At 48.0% G+C, this 19550-nt stretch overlaps 1 protein-coding gene across 1 annotated transcript in view; it reads left to right on the top strand.

Annotated features, from left to right (window-relative positions):
• NIN (ninein) overlaps positions 1–19550 on the top strand; it is an 88622-nt gene that overhangs the window by 15808 nt on the left and 53264 nt on the right. The window contains exons 2-3 of the mRNA XM_044272724.1: positions 1103–1296; positions 8441–8522. Of these exons, the coding sequence (XP_044128659.1) occupies positions 1123–1296; positions 8441–8522 (256 nt within the window). The 5' untranslated portion in view covers positions 1103–1122. The remainder of the gene's footprint in view (positions 1–1102; positions 1297–8440; positions 8523–19550) is intronic.

The raw sequence follows: 19550 nt of genomic DNA, 5'->3' as shown, positions 1-19550 counted from the left end.
GATGGGGCAGAAACTAGTAATTGGGTGCCGATCAGACCACCCGCTGATTCCTTCATAGATACATGTCAAATAATTTAGCATAGTGAGCGTTCACTGACTGGCGACAGCTGGGAGTACGCCACCGCGTCCATGGTCAGAATACGGAAGGTTTTCTGGATGTGAAATTATTGTGCATCTTTCTAATACAACTTTGTTTTAATTCTTTACTCTGCTTGCAAACCTAATAGTAACAATAGTAATAATAATATTTATAATATATAGCGCCACCATATTCCGCAGCGCTTTACAAATTCAGAGGGTTTATGTACAAAACAAAAGACGTCACAACGTAACTGGCCAATATGCAACCGAAACGCTGCTCGCAAGAGTTGACTATCAGAACTGTACATTGGAAAAACCGTACTTGTATTTGTGGTGGAATCCGTTGCAGAAATCCAAGGCCGAGTCCTTTTATACATTTTGCAAATCTGTACGTGAATTAAGCCCCATTCAATTCGCTAATTTGTGTGTGGCCACCATTTTTTCCAGCTGAATAGTCATGTCCTCCGCAAAGCCGAATCTGTGCGTGGAAAAATCTGCGCTGTATAAACGTCGCTGCATTTTTGCATTAAAATTAACAGGACCTTTTTTTTATTAAAAGGTGGATTTTGGTGTGAAACACATTTAAAAAATTCTACCTAAGAAAAACTGCTGTGAACGGACCCCAGGCTGAAAGCCTGATACATTTGTGTCCAGTCTGCGCAGTCCTGTGTGATCTAAACAGTCTGGACTCCAAACGGATACATTGTAACAAGTTATCAGACCAGGAGCGAGAGTTGCGCAGCTAATGGGTTTGGCTGAGGATTGTCTAGACTGGCTTCACTTGTAACAAACCTTCAGCTGTGAGCAGCTCAGGACAAGTCCAGGCGAGTTTTCAGCCTCTTCTGAGTCCTTGTCCAGTTGAATAACCTCAAACCGGACTTATTGCCCAGGGCGATCTGTCGGACAGGAGCCGACAATGGGTGTAATTCCAGTTAGATGTTGATTGATGACATCACAGCTGTAATATTATACCATTATTATTCATGCACGTTTCTGAATCTGCCTAACCTCTATGTTCCAGGACACCGTGGTGGCTATGGGATGGAGCAGGACCAGTATGAAGCTCGTCTCAAGGAGCTGTTTGATAGTTTTGACACCACGGGCACGGGGTCTCTGGGACAGGAAGAGCTGACGGACCTCTGTCATATGCTGCAGCTGGAGGAGGTGGCCCCCTCATTACAGCAAGTTCTGCTTCAGGACAACCCACATGGCCGGGTAAGAAATCACATGATGCAATTTGGAAAGGGGGGGGGCGGGGGGACTTACCAGGCTGGCAGCCAATTTTGTGGAGCAGCGTGTGCCAGCTATGTCTGTAACTTCTCAATTTTTGCAACCATGTAAATCTGTAATTAAGGTCGGTCTAATGTGTATGTATGGTGCACCCGTCCCCAAAATGTGTCCTGACTGCGGCCATTACAACATCGATGGTTTCAGCTTAAGGCAGTGATTGAAATTTACTCCTTTTGGGCTACAAATATTTTTTTTTCTAATTGTTCTTTATTTAAATAAAAAATATTCAGCTGTTTCTGAGATCTAAGAGTTAAAAAATCAGTCTGTCTGCAATCTGTTACTTTGTGTGTTCTTTGAGTCCTGTCATCCTTTGGCTCATGTGTAGTCCTTATCTCTGATCTCCTGGCCTCTTAAACATTTATTTAAGCCATATTCTTATCAGTTTGATAAGAATTGTGCTATAGAGTGCTTATGAGGTCAGGAGATCAGAGATAAGGGCTGCACATGAGCAAACGGATGACGGGATTCAAAGAACACACAAACTGACAGCTTGCAAACAGACTGACTAACCCTTGTGCCTGAGAAATGGCTGAACATTTTAAATAAAGACCAAGTTAAAAAAAAAATTTTTGGCCGAAATTAGTAAAATGCAATCATAAAAATTCCCCTGAAGGTGTTCAGCCCGTAGACCGCAGGGCGCCATGACTGCTGCACCAGCTTATTACGCATGGGAACAAGGACTTGGCCATGTTGAAATGACAGATGTAGGGGGTCTTTCAAATTACCCCCATACAAAGTTAGTCCTCTGCAATAGGTGGGTCTAGCAATATGGGGGAACTGTGTCCAGCTTTGGTAAAGGGGCACTCCAGGGAAAACTGATAAGACTCGTGCATGGCCTAAGGGTCTGAAAGAGTCTGAGAACATGCACTAAGCAAAGACTGGGCACCAGTTTTTCCTCTAGTGATCCTTTAAAGGGGTTCTCCTGGATTTTAATATTGATGACCTATCCTCAGGATAAGTCCTCAATATCAGATCGGTGAGGGTCTGCCACCCAGCACACCTGCTTATCAGCTCTATGATGGGAAGGCGCGCACGTGCTCTCTTTCTTCTCTCGTCGTTGTCCTTCTTCTCTCGTCGTTGTCCTTCTTCTCTCGTCGTTGTCCTTCTTCTCTCGTCGTTGTCCTTCTTCTCTCGTCGTTGTCCTTCTTCTCTCGTCGTTGTCCTTCTTCTCTCGTCGTTGTCCTTCTTCTCTCGTCGTTGTCCTTCTTCTCTCGTCGTTGTCCTTCTTCTCTCGTCGTCCTCGTCGTCCTTCTTCTCTCGTCGTCCTCGTCGTCCTTCTTCTCTCGTCGTCCTCGTCGTCCTTCTTCTCTCGTCGTCCTCGTCGTCGTCGTCCTCTTCTCTCGTCGTCGTCGTCGTCCTCTTCTCTCGTCGTCGTCGTCGTCGTCGTCCTCTTCTCTCGTCGTCGTCCTTCTTCTCTCGTCGTCGTCGTCGTCGTCGTCGTCCTTCTTCTCTCGTCGTCGTCGTCCTTCTTCTCTCGTCGTCGTCGTCGTCGTCCTTCTTCTCTCGTCGTCGTCGTCGTCCTTCTTCTCTCGTCGTCGTCGTCGTCCTTCTTCTCTCGTCGTCGTCGTCGTCGTCCTTCTTCTCTCGTCGTCGTCGTCGTCCTTCTTCTCTCGTCGTCGTCCTTCTTCTCTCGTCGTCGTCCTTCTTCTCTCGTCGTCGTCGTCGTCGTCCTTCTTCTCTCGTCGTCGTCGTCGTCGTCCTCTTCTCTCGTCGTCGTCGTCGTCCTCTTCTCTCGTCGTCGTCGTCGTCCTCTTCTCTCGTCGTCGTCCTTCTCTCGTCGTCGTCGTCGTCCTTCTTCTCTCGTCGTCGTCGTCCTTCTTCTCTCGTCGTCCTCGTCGTCCTTCTTCTCTCGTCGTCGTCGTCGTCCTTCTTCTCTCGTCGTCGTCGTCCTTCTTCTCTCGTCGTCGTCGTCGTCCTTCTTCTCTCGTCGTCGTCGTCGTCGTCGTCGTCGTCCTCTTCTCTCGTCGTCGTCGTCGTCCTCTTCTCTCGTCGTCGTCGTCGTCGTCTTCTGTCGTCGTCGTCGTCGTCGTCGTCGTCCTTCTTCTCTCGTCGTCGTCGTCGTCGTCGTCCTTCTTCTCTCGTCGTCGTCGTCCTTCTTCTCTCGTCGTCGTCGTCCTTCTTCTCTCGTCGTCGTCGTCGTCCTTCTTCTCTCGTCGTCGTCGTACTTCTTCTTCTCTCGTCGTCGTCGTCCTTCTTCTTCTCTCGTCGTCGTCGTCCTTCTTCTTCTCTCGTCGTCGTCGTCCTTCTTCTTCTCTCGTCGTCGTCGTCCTTCTTCTCTCGTCGTCGTCGTCGTCCTTCTTCTCTCGTCGTCGTCGTCGTCCTTCTTCTCTCGTCGTCGTCGTCCTTCTTCTCTCGTCGTCGTCGTCCTTCTTCTCTCGTCGTCGTCCTTCTTCTCTCGTCGTCGTCGTCGTCGTCCTTCTTCTCTCGTCGTCGTCGTCCTTCTTCTCTCGTCGTCGTCGTCGTCGTCCTTCTTCTCTCGTCGTCGTCGTCGTCGTCCTTCTTCTCTCGTCGTCGTCGTCGTCCTTCTTCTCTCGTCGTCGTCGTCGCCATAGACATAGCAGCAGCGAGCAGGAAAGACTGCATGTGTGCACCTTCCCGTCATACAGCTGATCAGCGGGGGTGATCTGATATTGACGAGAGGTCATCAATATTGAAAGCCCGGAGAACCCCTTTACCTATCATTAAAAAGGGGGCTCCCTTTTGTGAATCGGGGCTATGTAATGATGGCAACCAAGGGATGAAGTATTGGCTTGGCTTATGAGATTGGGGGGGGGGGGGGTGAAGCAGGGGTGCACCCCCAATGAGGCCAGGTGAGGCAGCTGCCTCAGGCGGCGAGACCTAGAGACAATTAAAACTTTTGCCGCAGCCTGCAGAAAGGTGCACCCGTGGTGTGAAGGCATCTGATTTGGGCTGAGGGTTAGGTGCATGCACTAATGGCAATATGGCGGCCCACCACAGCTAGTGTCCTGTGCTCATTTTACCCTGAACTTCGAGGTTCGAGAATGGATGTGGTCCCCTGTGCACTGGGGGTCATTGCTGCAGTCGCTCATCGCTGCAGGCTTTGAAGACCGTTTCCTTACTGTGATAAAGTCGCTGTCAGGTTCCATAAAGTTGAGCCCTAAGTGAGGGGGATGGGAAGGGGATCCGTGTAAATGAAAGCAGAGCTGAAGGGAATGAGAAGTGGTTGGAGCCCGGCCGAGGCAAGAGGCCTTCATTTTGGTGTCTGAGATGTTTGAATAGACATTGCTCCTCTTCCTCCCTCCTCTTCCCAGTGTCCTCATTGTGTTCAGTCATAATGCATATTCATGAGATGTCATGACAAATGCTCGTGGTCGCCTTCCTGGAGGGTGACATGTCTGGAAACAAAGGCGCGAGATTGCAGACTCCATTGCCAGGCGGGCTGAATATTTAGATTGGCTTCTGTCTATCTAGTAATTTAGTTGCAGGCGGGAAAACAGCAATAAGCCATCAGTCACTTTTAGGGGCTACTCTTAATTTAAATTTAAAAAAAATCCCAATTAAATAAAAACATATTTATCATTATTAATTTATTTTTTTAATGTCTCTAAGCTATGCTAGTGGGTGCATGGAGGGGTTGGGGGTATACGTGTAACGAGGTGCTCAAGGGTCGAGGAGATTTACTGACGGCTCCTGGAGGTTGTCTGAGATTGTGAGGACTTTGTAGGGATGAGACTGCTCGGGGGTTAAATGGCTGGAAAGAAGCTCAGGAGAGCAAAGAAAGGTATTTTTGAACTGAGAAGAGTGTGATAAGACGTCTTAGCCTCCAACAGGCGGTGGAGAATGCGGGATCTGTCATTTATAGCGCAGGGACCTGTTTGACCCCAACTGTCCAGACGCCAGCCTGGCATTAAAGGGGCTATCGGGCTGTATCAGTAATAGGACTGTTCAATACAAGAAGAATAGAGGGGTGGCCTGGTTTCTAGTGTAATCATGGCATTACACGTTAGAGAACTGTTGGCAGATCCCATTGATTACATCAAGATCCATAAACGGTCTCATAGGTCAGCTTTATTGTTCCCCCATTTGACAAAGCAAAGGTAGGATGGGTTGTTTTTTAATCCATCCACCCCCCCTCCCCAGATAAGTGATGGATATTTAATGCATAATTATTCACCCCCTGCAACTACAGGTCAGTACTTAGAGGGATTTTTCACAACGTGCATCTGTATGTCGCTGTCCGCTCCATCTTTAGGCTTCCTTCATGTCCAATCAAGTACAGTATCTTGGTTTGGCTGAAAAAAAAACATCTTAATGGTGGCAGTTCTCCTGCACCCCGCAGCAGGTTTTCTCCAAATCTCCTCCATCTCTGCATCAGAAGCTTGTCCTAGGACAGTGATGGCTAACCTTGGCACTCCAGCTGTGGTAAAACTACAACTCCCAAGATGCCCCGCTTGCTTGGCTGCTCTCAGAACTCTATAGAAATAAATGGAGCATGCTGGGAGTCGTAGTTCCACCACAGCTGGAGTGCAAAGGTTAGCCATCACTGTGGACCTAGGTGTTGGCGACCGAGGAGCCTCCTTCTAAGGTCGCCCACGTTTTCCACAATGGAAATCCATAGCATAAATAGACCTGCTGTAGATTTAGAATCCGCACAGTAGGTCAGGTCACGAGCGGATTCTATTATCCACTTTCTGCAGCATATCCACCCCGCTCTTGCCACCTCGCACGTAGATGTTAGTGAGTAGTTAAAAAAATAAAAAAAGCTAATTAGAACAAGCAAAAACAAATGTCGAGTTCCTCTAATTTGCCGTAATTTCCTGTTAAGACTCCGTTGCGCTCCGCACAGTTGCATCTTAAATTAAACTGATTAGCTGGCGAGGCTAATTTATGACCGTCGCCACTTTTATCGGGCTCTCGCCATGTCCTATAATCCCTTTGGGTTGTATCTGATGTGGTCACAGTGAAATTACTCCAGGAGCTGCTGGCACCATCTGTCTTGCCGTGCAGCTGTGTGACTCTGAGCGCAGATTACACCAGAACAATGGCCAGACATTCCTGCGTCACCGGGATTTTTATTTCTCCAAACACGTATTTTTTTATTTTACATTTATTTATTTTCATTTTTACAAAGGCACTTAAAAAGTAGGATTATTATTTTCTTTATATTCGGTAAATAAAGGTAAGACTTTCCTTGTGTAATATTGCATTCAGAAAGCCTACTACTAGGGTTGTCACCCAGTTCATGGATGCGTTTGGCTGGTGGTGACAGCTCCTGCCACCAGAAGTGACCCGTCTGGATCTCATCACCTTCTGGATGACGGAGATCCTGGTCTGCCTCCCGCGTGTCCCGCCTGTCGTGAAATAACCAGCTGCATGTAGTAAGCTGGGTGGTCCTGGGTTAGATATGGACGGCGGATCGCTAGGATGTCCCACCAGCGCCCTGTTGGCGGGGATCTGGCCACAGTGACTGCAGTAACCAGAATGGAGTGGCAGCCGTCTGCTAAGGCTGGTTTTAGACAGTCAGACGAGGTCCAGAAAACTGGGTCTGCTTGACAGCTGGATTTCACGGACCGACTACAGCTAGTCAGACCTGAGCTCGCAGCGTCATGTGATTCCATGACTTTTCGTCGTGTAGGAAGTTGCAGCATCTTAAATCCGTGTGATGCTGTGTGCTCAGGCCAGATGAGTCATGGTTGGTCAGCCGTCGCGTAGATGGCTGATACTAAGCTAAGGCCTCATGCACATGGGGTCATATCCAATTTTTGGTCTGCGAAGAAACGATGGCTTCTGTGGGCATTTAGCTTCTTTTTTTTTTTTCTGTTCTGACTCCCACCAGTAGAAAGAACGATTCACATCTGCACAAATGGATAAGAATGGGAACTACGAAAGTTTTGCGGATAGGGCACATGGCTCCATGATGTAAATGGCTTTGCGTTTTATGGATCAGTGTGGTATCCTTTTTTTATAAGGCCTCATGCACACGACCGTTGTTTTGGTCGCATCCTAGCCGCAGTTTTGGCGGCTCGGATGCGGACCCATTCACTTCAATGGGGCCGCAAAAGATGCGGACAGCACTCCGTGTGCTGTCCGCATCCGTTGCTCCGTTCCGCGGTCCGCAAAAAATATATAACCTGTCCTATTCTTAGAATAGGCAGTTATACTAAAGGCTGTCGGTGCCATTCCGCAAATTGCGGAACGCACACAGATACCATCTGTGTTTTGCGGATACGCGATTTGCGGACTGCAAGACATGCAACGGTCGTGTGCATGTAGCCTAAACCGCAGGAGACTAAAAAAATGACTGTTGTGATCAGATTCCTGAGCCCTCGCAGCTTCTTTGACCATAATGGGCCGGGCATGCAGCCTCTATGGAAAGCGGAACGGCGCTCCTGACACTCCATTCTAGCAATGGGCAGACGGCCAACCCCCCCCCCCTATTGGATGTGCATGGCGTATCCTAGTAAGATGCCCTCTAAGTTGATGTTCCTCAACCGGGGGCTCTCTGGCTGTTGCAAATCTACAACCCCCATCGTTCCCTGACAGCCTGCAGCTATCCGAGCATGATGGGAATGTAGTTTTGCAACAGCTGGAGAGCCCCAGGTTGGCGATCACTGCTCTAAACTGTATCCTGAGAAGACCTAACTAAAGTGCGTTCTCTCGCAGCGATCCTTTCTGCGAGCGGGGGACATCGTTGTTGCCCACTGACGCCTTTTGCTCTCTTTCATTCATTGTGTTGTCTCGCTCCTTTACACCTAATATACAATCTAGAAACGGAAGCAAGTTTGCAAGCAGTCGGGGTTACATCTCCTATTGTTTTACGCTTGCAGCTTGGGTGCGGAGCGATGTCGTTCTGGGTAACGTCACCATAGTGTTTCTTGTGTTCACACTCCTCATTCTGGTACTGATGGGGTTAAACGAGGCATGTACCTTGTGCCTCAGTAATGTCACTAGTTTTTGGGAGCCTCTTGTGTAATGCGCCTTGCTTCCCCGTGGCGACTGTTGCCGTTTTGTATCGCAGTGAGCGCTCTGGAGATTTGGGTTCTTTCCCGTGTGAGGTTTCGCTTCTTCTCTGGTGGGAAATGACTCAGTTTTCTCTTTCTCTCCATAGATTCACTTCGACCAGTTTAAAGAAGCCCTTATCGATGCCTTATCCAGCACCCTGTCCAGTAAGGAGATCTGCCCCGAACCAGGTACAGTATGAGATGGTTTCATTAAAGGGCGTCTATACTTTTGCAAACTTTTTTTGTTTTTTGTTATTGCTCCTGTTCATCCAAAATACTAAAATAACACAACTTTGCAAATGGTCTTGATTTTAAAAAAAAAATCTATAAATCTCCTATTGTGTGTACAGAAGCAATGCACACCTGTGTCTCCATGGTGACAGACTACAAACCCTGTGTAGTCAGATCGTGCTAGTCTAGCTTCTGCTGCTTCTACTGCATGTAGCTTCCTATGAAGAGGGGCAGATGTCTGCGGTATCCGACTATATACAGGGGTGGACACTGTCGGAAAAATATACCGTACTTTGTGACCCATTTATCAAGATGGTTGCAGCAACCAATCGTATTACAGCTTTCATTTCTTCAGCTGCTCTGGAAATATAAAAGCTGAGCTGTGATTGGACAGTTTCATATATGTAGCCCATAGGGACAGATTCATAAGAGTGTCTAACAGAAAAGTGGTCTTTGTTGCCCATAGCAACCAATCACTGCGCCACTTTAATTTATCGTGAGCGCTATGGTAAAAAAAAAAAATTGCCTTTCTTTAAGGGCATGTCCATGTGATGGAAATGCAAGAATCTGAGGCTGATCCTCGTTTTTCTGTTTCGGTTTTCACTGCCACAAAGTCGTCTGCAGATTAGCGCCATTCAGTGAGGCTAATCCACGTGTGACTACCCGCCATGGCGTCTGCACAAAAAACTGTGCCAAAAATTGACAAAATATGTCATGTGCTAATGGGGCGCTCTCCTGCTGAAAGCAATGGGAAGCAAATTGTAAGGATAGGGAGGGGTTAAGTACATGACTGGTGGGGGTCCTGTTGGGGGACCACCGTATAAAGGTAGCAGCAGGGACTATCTATGGGACTGTCTGAAATGGCAAAATAGAGCACCATCCTTTTAATTCCTCTCAAGCATCAAAATGCCTGCTTGCTGTCACTGAATGTAAACACTTGTTTGCTCCCAGAGGTTGAAATCCTATCCTGATCATATTCAACTGACTTAAGGCTCATAATAGTGTATTGGAGCTCTGGTAAGTTCAGGGCTCGTTAGTGTATCGGAGCGCTCATCAGTCCATGGCTCTTTACAGGGTATTGGAGCTCTTATGATTCCGTGGTTCATTACAGGGTATCGGAGCTCTTGTGAATCCGTGGCTCGTTACAGAGCTCTCTTGTAATGACTGCTGTACCTGCAGATGGATCTTCTGCTGAATAGGAATACTCAGTACATCAGAAACTTCAGTTTTTTCTGACACAGTTTGGCGTTCAGCTTTATAGCTGAGTGGATAAGGTCCTTGCTGGTAATGTACAATGTTGGGAGTTCAAATCCCGGAAGACACTTTTCAGAAATTAGATTTAAATACACTGGGTGTCCTCAAGCACTGACTCTATATATGGACATATATATATATGACGCTATATATGGTGTCAGAGCAGGGACTCTTAAGCTGAACTATTGTCCTGACACCCTCCCCTCTTCAGAGCAGGGGGCGCCTGGGGTTCTCACATTGACTTCCATTGTGCTCGGTAGAACACCCGAGCATCGCAAAGTGTTCTACTCAAACACACGAGTACTTTGGTGCTCGATCAACACTAATGGGAAGGAATGGTAAAACACTGGGTAAGGCCTCATGCACACGACCGTTGTGTGCATCCGTGGCCGTTGTGCCATTTTCCGTTTTTTTTCGCGGACCCATTGACTTTCAATGGGTCCGTGGAAAAATCGGAAAATGCACCGTTTTGCAGCCGAGGCCGTGATCCGTGTATCCTGTCCGTCAAAATATGACCTGTCCCATTTTTTTGACAGACAACGGTTCACGGACCCATTCAAGTCAATGGGTCCGTGAAAGAACACGGATGCACACAAGATTGGCATCCGTGTCCGTGATCCGTGGCCGTAGGTTGCTTTCATACAGACGGATCCGAAGATCCGTCTGCATAAAAGCTTTTTCTGATCTAAGTTTTCACTTCGTGAAAACTCATTTCCGACAGTATATTCTAACACAGAAGCGTTCCCATGGTGATGGGGACGCTTCTAGTTAGAATACACTGCAAACTTTGTACAAGACTGCCCCCTGCTGCCTGGCAGCACCCGATCTCTTACAGGGGGATATGATAGCACAATTAACCCCTTCAGGTGCGGCACCTAAAGGGGTTAATTGTACTATCATATTCCCCTGTAAGAGATCAGGGCTGCCAGGCAGCAGGGGGCAGACCCCCCCCTCCCCAGTTTGAATATCGTTGGTGGCACAGTGTGCGCCCCCCATCGCCCCCCCTCCCTCCCTCTATTGTAATAAATAGTTGGTGGCACAGTGTGCCCCCACCATCGCCCCCCCCTCCCTCCCTCTATTGTAATAAATCGTTGGTGGCACAGTGTGCCAACCACCATCGCCCCCCCCCCCTCCCTCTATAGCAGTAACAACATTGGTGGCAGTGTGCGGCCTCCCATTCCCCCCCCCCCCCCATCATTGGCGGCAGCGGAGTTCCGATCGGAGTCCCAGTTTAATCGCTGGGGCTCCGATCGGTAACCATGGCAACCAGGAAGCTACTGCAGCCCTGGTTGCCATGGTTACTTAGCAATAGTACAACAGTATAAGATTCATACTTACCTGCTTGCTGCTGCGATGTCTGTGACCGGCCGGGAGCTCCTCCTACTGGTAAGTGACAGGTCTTTAGCAATGCGCCGCACAGACCTTTCACTTACCAGTAGGAGGAGCTCCCGGCCGTTTACAGACATCGCAGCAGCAAGCAGGTAAGTATGAATCTTCTACTGTTGTACTATTGCTAAGTAACCATGGCAACCAGGACTGCAGTAGCGTCCTGGTTGCCATGGTTACCGATCGGAGCCCCAGCGATTAAACTGGGACTCCGATCGGAACTCCGCTGCCACCAATGATGGGGGGGGGGGGGGAGAATGGGAGGCCGCACACTGCCACCAATGTTACTGCTATAGAGGGGGGGGGGGGGCGATGGTGGTTGGCACACTGTGCCACCAACGATTTAATACAATAGAGGGAGGGAGGGGGGGGCGATGGTGGGCGCACACTGTGCCACCAACGATTTCTAACATTAGAGAGAGGGGGGGGGGCGATGGTGGTTGGCACACTGTGCCACCAACGATTTAATACAATAGAGGGAGGGAGGGGGGGGGGCGATGGTGGGCGCACACTGTGCCACCAACGATTTCTAACATTAGAGGGAGGGGGGGGGGGGGGGCGATGGTGGGCGCACACTGAAGGGGTTAATTGTGCCATCATATCCCCCTGTAAGAGATCGGGTGCTGCCAGGCAGCAGGGGGCAGTCTTGTACAAAGTTTGTAGTGTATTCTAACCTGAAGCGTCCCCATCACCAAGGGAACGCCTCTGTGTTAGAATATACTGTCGGATCTGAGTTTCACGATGTAGCTCATATCCGACAGTATATTCTAACATAGAGGCGTTCCTATGGTGATGGGGACGCTTCAAGTTAAAATATACCATCGGATTGGAGAAAACTCCAATCCGATGGTATAAAAGAACTCCAGACTTTACATTGAAAGTCAATGGGGACGGATCCGTTTGAAATGGCACCATATTGTGTCAACATCAAACGGATCCGTCCCCATTGACTTGCATTGTAATTCAGGACGGATCTGTTTGGCTCCGCACGGCCAGGCGGACGCCAAAACGACTTTTTTTTCATGTCCGTGGATCCTCCAAAAATCAAGGAAGACCCACGGACGAAAAAACGGTCACGGATCACGGACCCCGGTTTTGCGGACCGTGAAAAAAAACTGTCGTGTGCATGAGGCCTACACTGACATGGAAAAGGAAAACTTTAACTGTAGAAACCAGTGTCAGGCAGCTGCTGCCAAGGCCAATAAGATAATGGGTTGCATCAGAAGGGGCATAGATGGCGGTGATGAGAACATAGTCCTGCCACTTTAGACATCACTAGTCAGACCACACATGGAGGACTGTGTACAGTTCTGGGCTCCTGTGAACAAGGCAGACGTAGCAAAGCTGGAGAGGGTCCAGAGGAGGGCAACTAAAGTAATACCTGGAATGGGTGGACTACAGGTCCCAGAAAGATTATCAAAATTGAGGTTATTTAGTGTTAAAAAAAAAAAAAAAAAAAAGACGACTGAGGGGCGATCTAATAACCATGTATAACTATACATTTATAGTTACTCTATTTCTGGAGTTATTCATCCGGGGAGTTTATTCACATGGCGTTGTCTGTATTGCGGATCCACAAAACACGGACACCGGCTGTGTGCACCCTGCATCGCACTGTGGACTCATTGACTTAAATGGGTTTGCAATCCACATGTTGTGGCTGAAGATGGGACATGTCTCTGTCTCCGGGTCCATGTGGCCGTGCCACAAAAAATAGCGCACATCCTATCCTTGGCCGCAACATGCGGATCCCGGACCGACTGTGATTTGGAGTGCACATGGCTGGCGTCCGTGTTTTGCGGATCCGTGGTTCGCAAAACTGACGTGGCCATGTGAAGACACCCTCATTCTGATTGCCAGATTGCAGTCTGGAAGGAATTTTTTCCCCTAAAACGAAGACAATTGGCTCCCATCTCATGAGGTTTTTGCCTTCTCTGGATCAGCGTTGCAGGATAACTGGGCGGACAGATGTATTTTATTTTTTTCTGCCTTACCAACCATGTTAGGCCTCATGCACACAAACGTATTTTCTTTCCGCGTCCAATCCGTTTTTTTTGCTGACCATATACGGAACCATTTATTTGAATGGGTCTGCAAAAAAAAACCGGAAGTTACTCCGCGTGCATTCTGTTTCCGTATGTCTGTATTTCCGTTCTGCAAAAAAAAAAAGAACATGTCCTATTGTCTGCATTACGGACAAGGATAGGACTGTTCTATCAGGGGCCAGCTGTTCTGTTCCGCAAAATTCAGAATGCACATGGACATCATCCGTATTTTTTGCGGATCCATTTTTTGGCGGACTGCAAAATGCATACGGTCGTGTGCATGAGCCCTCACTGTGTTACCTGTGTCAGTAGGACACTATCAGGACGTGTTTTTGGACGCTTATCTTGTCTATAGGTTCTAACACCATTGTCCGCCCCTCCCCCACACAAGACGTTTACGTTGCTGTGTAGCTGCGTTCCTGGCTACAAATGGCTGCTATTCCGTGACACGGTTCATCAGCCTCTGCTGTTTGTTGGATAATCATTGACTCTGCCAGTTGGATGCGAGATGTTTGCTCTGCTCCTCTGGGCCGTACCTGAGTCGGTTTGGCGTACACTGTTGCTAGGCGACGGTGACTCCTCGGCCGTCGATCACACAAGGTTTTGTTCTCAGAAATTAATTGCGTGGATTTAATCTTGTAAGTGTTGGGCTTGTTTGGGGAGTTATGAGGAAGGCTCAGGTGTCCGCAGTGCGACGGCGTCATGGAAGTCAATATTGTTGTATTTGTACTGTAAGAATTACACTGGCGCCCAAATGGCGTTCAAGTCGGGGGAGGATTAGAAGAATACGGAAACAGCCCCCTGTCTGGAGAGAGCTTGAGGTCAGTATTGCTGCTCAGCTCTAGGCTGCAATACCACACACCGCCAGGTGGGGCGCTGCTTATCCCTTAGGGCTCATGCACACGACCATATGCATTTTGCAGTCTGCAAGGGGTATCTCTATTCTTGTGATTGGTGCAGGTCCTAAAGGTAGGAACCCCTCCAAGAACTTCTCAAAACCAGTACACCCCTTAGCACTGAATGAATAGACGAGAAGCATTGAATATTTCCATGGGGTAAGCTGCAATACCAGGCATTTCCAAAAGTGGCGCTGTTTCTAAAAGTCATATTTTTCTAATCTCGTTCAACCTTCTTACATCTAATGAAGACTTCTGCCTCCTGTCCCAATTTAGTGCCAGTCAGGAGGCCAAAAAGTTCTGCTGCTCTTTTTAAGCTTGGGTGTCCAGTAGGTGGGCCCATCACTGACAGGACCTCCCACTGGACTCCTAAGTCTAGAAAGTGCACTGATTTACATGACTTGCATACAAGTCATACTGAACTTTTCCCACAAAGCCCTATATCGCTCCGCTCGGCTCCTCCTGCTCCATCACATGCTAGCTCCATTTTCATGGTGACGGGTTCCCTTTAAGGATCCGTATACGTAAAGCTCTTCTTTCCTAAAAATTAAGGGTTAAAACACTGAATGCGAAGAGCTTCCACTAAACGGTGTCCTCCGTAGAATCCCGGGACTATATCTTCTTATCCCCCTCCCTGTTCTCCTCTTTCTTCTTGCATTAGTCCTACTTTTGAAGTGAAGAGGTCATTGAGACCCGAAGAAGGGAATAGATGAATTCGAAGAAACCATTGAGCTGATGGAAGCGCAGAGATTCTGCACAATAGGCTCCCCCATTAATACAAGACTCTTGGGGTCCCTGAGAGGCGAAGAATAATCGTAGAGTCCCAATTAAACTCTGCGAATGCTGGCCGTCTGCAGCAGGGACTGGTACAATGGCGGGTCTGGTTCCCACTGAATCATTAGCGCGGTGTAGGAGGGGCAGGAGGGCAGCTGTTCGAGGTGCCCTAATGATGAAGTACAGGACCAAAGTGCAAATCCCTTCCACCTGCTCTTTCTGCCCTGGAGCCCCTGTATATAATGTAGGACACAGAGGCCTCGTTATCGGGGTCCGTCCACGCGGGACAAGCGGGAGCGCTGTGGATTTCACCCCGTGTACTGCGAAGCTTCAACATCCATAAAAAGAATAGAAATTCTGGAGGATTTAAATTTTTTCATGATTGCGTTTTAGGCTAAAATAATTTTATCAATTGATCTTTACTATAAATTCTCAGCAGTTTTTGTCCTACGGGGTTAAGTTTTAGCCCAGCTGCAGAGTATCTTACTTTTAGTTTTAGGGCTGTAGTTTTGGTCCGCATCCAATCCGTGTTTTTTTTTTTTTCCTATTCCTCTCAATGCGGACGGCACACCTGTGTGCCATCTGCATCCGTAAGTCCCTGTAAAAAATAGAACGTGTCCTATTCTTGTCCTTTTTGTGGATAAGGATAGGACATTTCTGCAGGAGTTTAAAAAAAAAATGGCGGTATGCACTTGGCCGATATTCGTGTTTTGCAGACAACAAACAAAACCCTTATGGCCGTGTGCATGAGCCCTTAGGCCCCTTTCACACGGGCGAGTTTTCCGTGCGGGTGCGATCCGTGCGACGAACGTATAGCACCCCCACTAAATCCTGACCCATTCATTTCTATGGGGCTGTGCACGTGAGCGTTGTTTTTCACGCATCACTTGTGCGTTCAGTTGAATTCGCAGCATGCTCTATATTGTCCGATTTTGACGTGACGCAGGCCCCATAGAAGTGTATTCAGAATGCTATTATTTTCCCTTATAACCATGTTATAAGGGAAGATAATACAATCTTCAGAACATCAATCCCAAGCCCGAACTTCTGTGAAGAAGTTCGGGTTTGGGTACCAAACATGCGCGATTTTTCTCACGCAAGTGCAACGCATGACAATGTTTTGCACTTGCGCGGGAAAATCGCGCATTTTCCCGCAACGCACCCGGCTCTTATCCGGGCAAAAAAACTGACGCCCGTGTGAAAGGGGCCTTAGTCTCATTAAAGGCAGACCAGGGGGGGCTCAGCATCTGAACGCCTTTCTTTTACGGAGATAAAAACGCTGCATTTTCAGGAAGCCACCACTAGGGGGAGTACAATGGAAAGAGAGTATTTCTGCTTCCATTCCAGTAAATGGTAACTGTAGAAATCCCTGGGCACTGAGCTCCCCCTAGTGGTGGCAGCAGGCAGCCATCTTTGTAATAGAAGAAAACCGGCCTCTCAAGGTATTATTGTCTGGTGTAAATAAACGGAGAAATATGATGCTCAGAATGAGAGCCATATCTATGAAGAACATATTCTACTTTTTCAGACCCCAAGAGCAGTTGGATAAAGTGGGTGAGGCAAAAACTTTTACAGCTCTCTAGTCTCTAATATACTTACCAAATCAGTTCTGTCGGCAGCTGAAAATCTGTACTGAGCCGATGCTTTTTACAACTGAGAGTTTGTCACAATTGCATCCAGTCTAGACATTCTTTCATCAGCTGGAGCCCCACCATGCAGAAACTTTGCAACAATGTGTCAGTGCAGGTAAAATGCAACCTGGAGTCCAGACTTTTTAGCTCACAGAGGGTTGTCTAGTTCGGTTGCAAGATTCCTGTTCACTGCCAGCAATCGGAGATCTAGAAAGTGACTATACATCGAAACTTCATACCTTTCATTACTCTGAGACCATGCTTTGTGGAAGACTCGAGTTGGACTCCACATCTGATTTCCCCCCCCCCCCCCCCCCATGTCTTTCTGTCGGACAATATCTCATTTTTGCAATTAGTCCTCCGAGGCCTCGGCCGCGCCGCTAGCGACAGGTTTTTGAAGCCCTCGTGACGGCTCCGCTTTCATCTTTCCCTCTTGCTCTGAACGTTTAAGACGTAACTTTGCTACATTAGCTTCTTGGAATGTGAAGCCTTTTCCTCCCATATTGAACAGGAGTGAACGTGAGACTGTAGAGACCCCTTGTATAATGACGCCCAAAGTATTGGGGGCATTGCACCGTAATATTGGTTTACAGCTCGTGCACCCTGGCCGATCGCCTCTGCTCACGCCGAGAGGGGCAGCCATGATTATATTTGTCCCTGGCTAATAAATGACTGGGATTAATTGAAGACTTTGGGCCGGGGGTGGCGGGCTTTGACCCCGTACTAACGGCGCAGAATACAAGATTGAGTTAGGATGTGGGGGAGGGGACGTGAGAAAATGGGTAAGATTTAATTTCGTGTCAGACTGTGCGCATCCCATAATTAGAAATTAGGTTGTGGTGCAGCTGCTCCTTGAGTGGCGTGACCTTTACTTCTCTGCGACGATGTTACAGTATGTAAATGATTTGTTACGCGTTTGCAGACAATACACGGATGGCGTGAGTGTATGCGCGGGTAGCGGCTAGACGAATGACCCCCACCCGCCGTGTGACATGTAGCAGGTCTTGGGTGCCGCTGTTACCGCTGTGCCCGTCAGGTGGATTTGGGTAGGGCCTCATTCACAGAACAATATTTCCAGTCCTTGTCTGATCTGCATTTTTTGCGAATCCCACAAAGACCCGTTCAATTCTAGTGGGCTGCAAAAAAAAAAAGCGGACTGCACACCAACGTCATCTGTGCGCTGACCGCTTCTGTGCGGAAAATTATAGGACGTGTCCGTTTTGCAGATAACAATAGGAATTTTGACTGGGGGGGTCACAAAAAGTGTGGGGTGCACATGGGCAGCGTCCGTATCTGCAGACTGCAAAATGGATGCGGCTGTGTGACTGTAGCCTAAGGCCTCATGCACACGGTCACGGTCCGCAAAAAGGGGTTCCGTTGTTCAGTGATCCGTGCCCGTTTTTTTTTCCGTGTGTCTTCCTTTCTTTTTGGAGGATCTCCAAACATGAAGGAAAGTAAAAAAAAAAAAAAAGTTTAGTTTGCCATGCAAATGATAGGGAAAAAAAACTGACGCGGATGACAATCTTGTGTGCATTCGTGTTTTTTCACGGACCCTTTGACTTGAATCACGGACACGGATAACAAACGGTGCATTTTCCGAATTTTTCACGGACCCATTGAAAGTCAACGGGTCCGCAGAAAATCACGGAAAACAGAACAACGGACACGGAACACAACAACAGTCATGTGCATGAGGCCTAAGGGTCTGTTCACACGTCCGTATCCGTTCCGCAATTTTGCAGAACGGGTGCAGACCCATTCATTTTCAATGGGGCCGGAATGTGCTGTCCGCATCCACATTTGCGGATCCGCACTTCCGCACCAGTGCTTCCGTTTCTGCAAAAATGTCCTATTCTTATCCGCAATTGCGGACAAGATTAGGCATTTTCTATTATAGTGCCTGCGATATGCGGTCTGAAAAAGCAGCGTCACGGCACGGCATGCAGCCAGAGTTCAGGGAGGACTGTTTTCCAGCCCAACTTGCAGCTCCTCGTGGACACTCCGTTGGCTCTCCTGGCCGCAGCTCCAGATGCGACTGGAGTATAAGAAAAAGTTGCATGACCGTTGCGATATTACAGATGTCCTTGGAATTCTTGCAGTCGCTGGGAGTCGTTTGCAACTTTTTTCCATAGAGGTTTTTTTTATTATACTTTTTATAACCAAATTTCAGCTATTTTTTTATTATTTATTTTTTCAGCCGGCCTTTGAAAAGGATTTTTTTGTTGTTGTCAACTGCGATAATTAGAATATTCAAATCCCATCTACCGACCGAGGCTTTGTCTCTGAGTTGTGGCCGTTCTGATCTTGGACGGCAAAACGCCAGCGTCTCGTGCAGAGATCAGGCGCGCTCCCCGCCGCTGCTGCTGAATTTACGGACGGGCGCAACTAAATAAACTAGTTCTCAGTGCTGCATGTTAAATAATGTATCTGGAGGGCCCCCAGATAATACACTTCAAGCTCCCGCTCACTACGAAAGGAATACATCTGCGGGAAGATATTTCATGAGGTGTTTTGAAGTGCGCGGCTCAAAGACGTCTTCCCATTGATGTGGAGGCTGAAGATGGTGTTTTTTTTTTTTTGTGTGATCACAATCAACACGTCTCCCCCTCCTCGCCCTGCACCCAGGCTTTTCATCCAAGATCTTATTAATTTCATGTCCGTCCAGACATTCCTTTTGTCCTTGAGCCACATGATGGAATATAAATGAAAGGGACCAAATCTAATGACGAGAGGGGAGCCGACCACCCAGGTTCATATTATGTTCCTGGGAAGGTTCCCTTTGTTCATCTGTGTAATAAAGCCGCCATATGTTCACAACCTGCAGAATGGACAATCGAGGAGCAAAGGACATTTTTTGGGGTGAATTCTCTCGAGCTACAGTGGTTCTTTTAGGTTCATGCATGATGAAAATGATGGGGGAGTAGTAGGCTTGCCACCAGACGTTAGGGGATTTGGGGTAGAACGAAGTTCCTCTGGATCTAGGTATGCATTCATGGTTGG

Source organism: Bufo gargarizans, chromosome 11 (assembly GCF_014858855.1).
Source record: "Bufo gargarizans isolate SCDJY-AF-19 chromosome 11, ASM1485885v1, whole genome shotgun sequence".
NCBI classification, from domain to species: Eukaryota; Metazoa; Chordata; class Amphibia; order Anura; family Bufonidae; genus Bufo; species Bufo gargarizans.
This window is presented reverse-complemented; position numbering and strand designations above follow the sequence as displayed.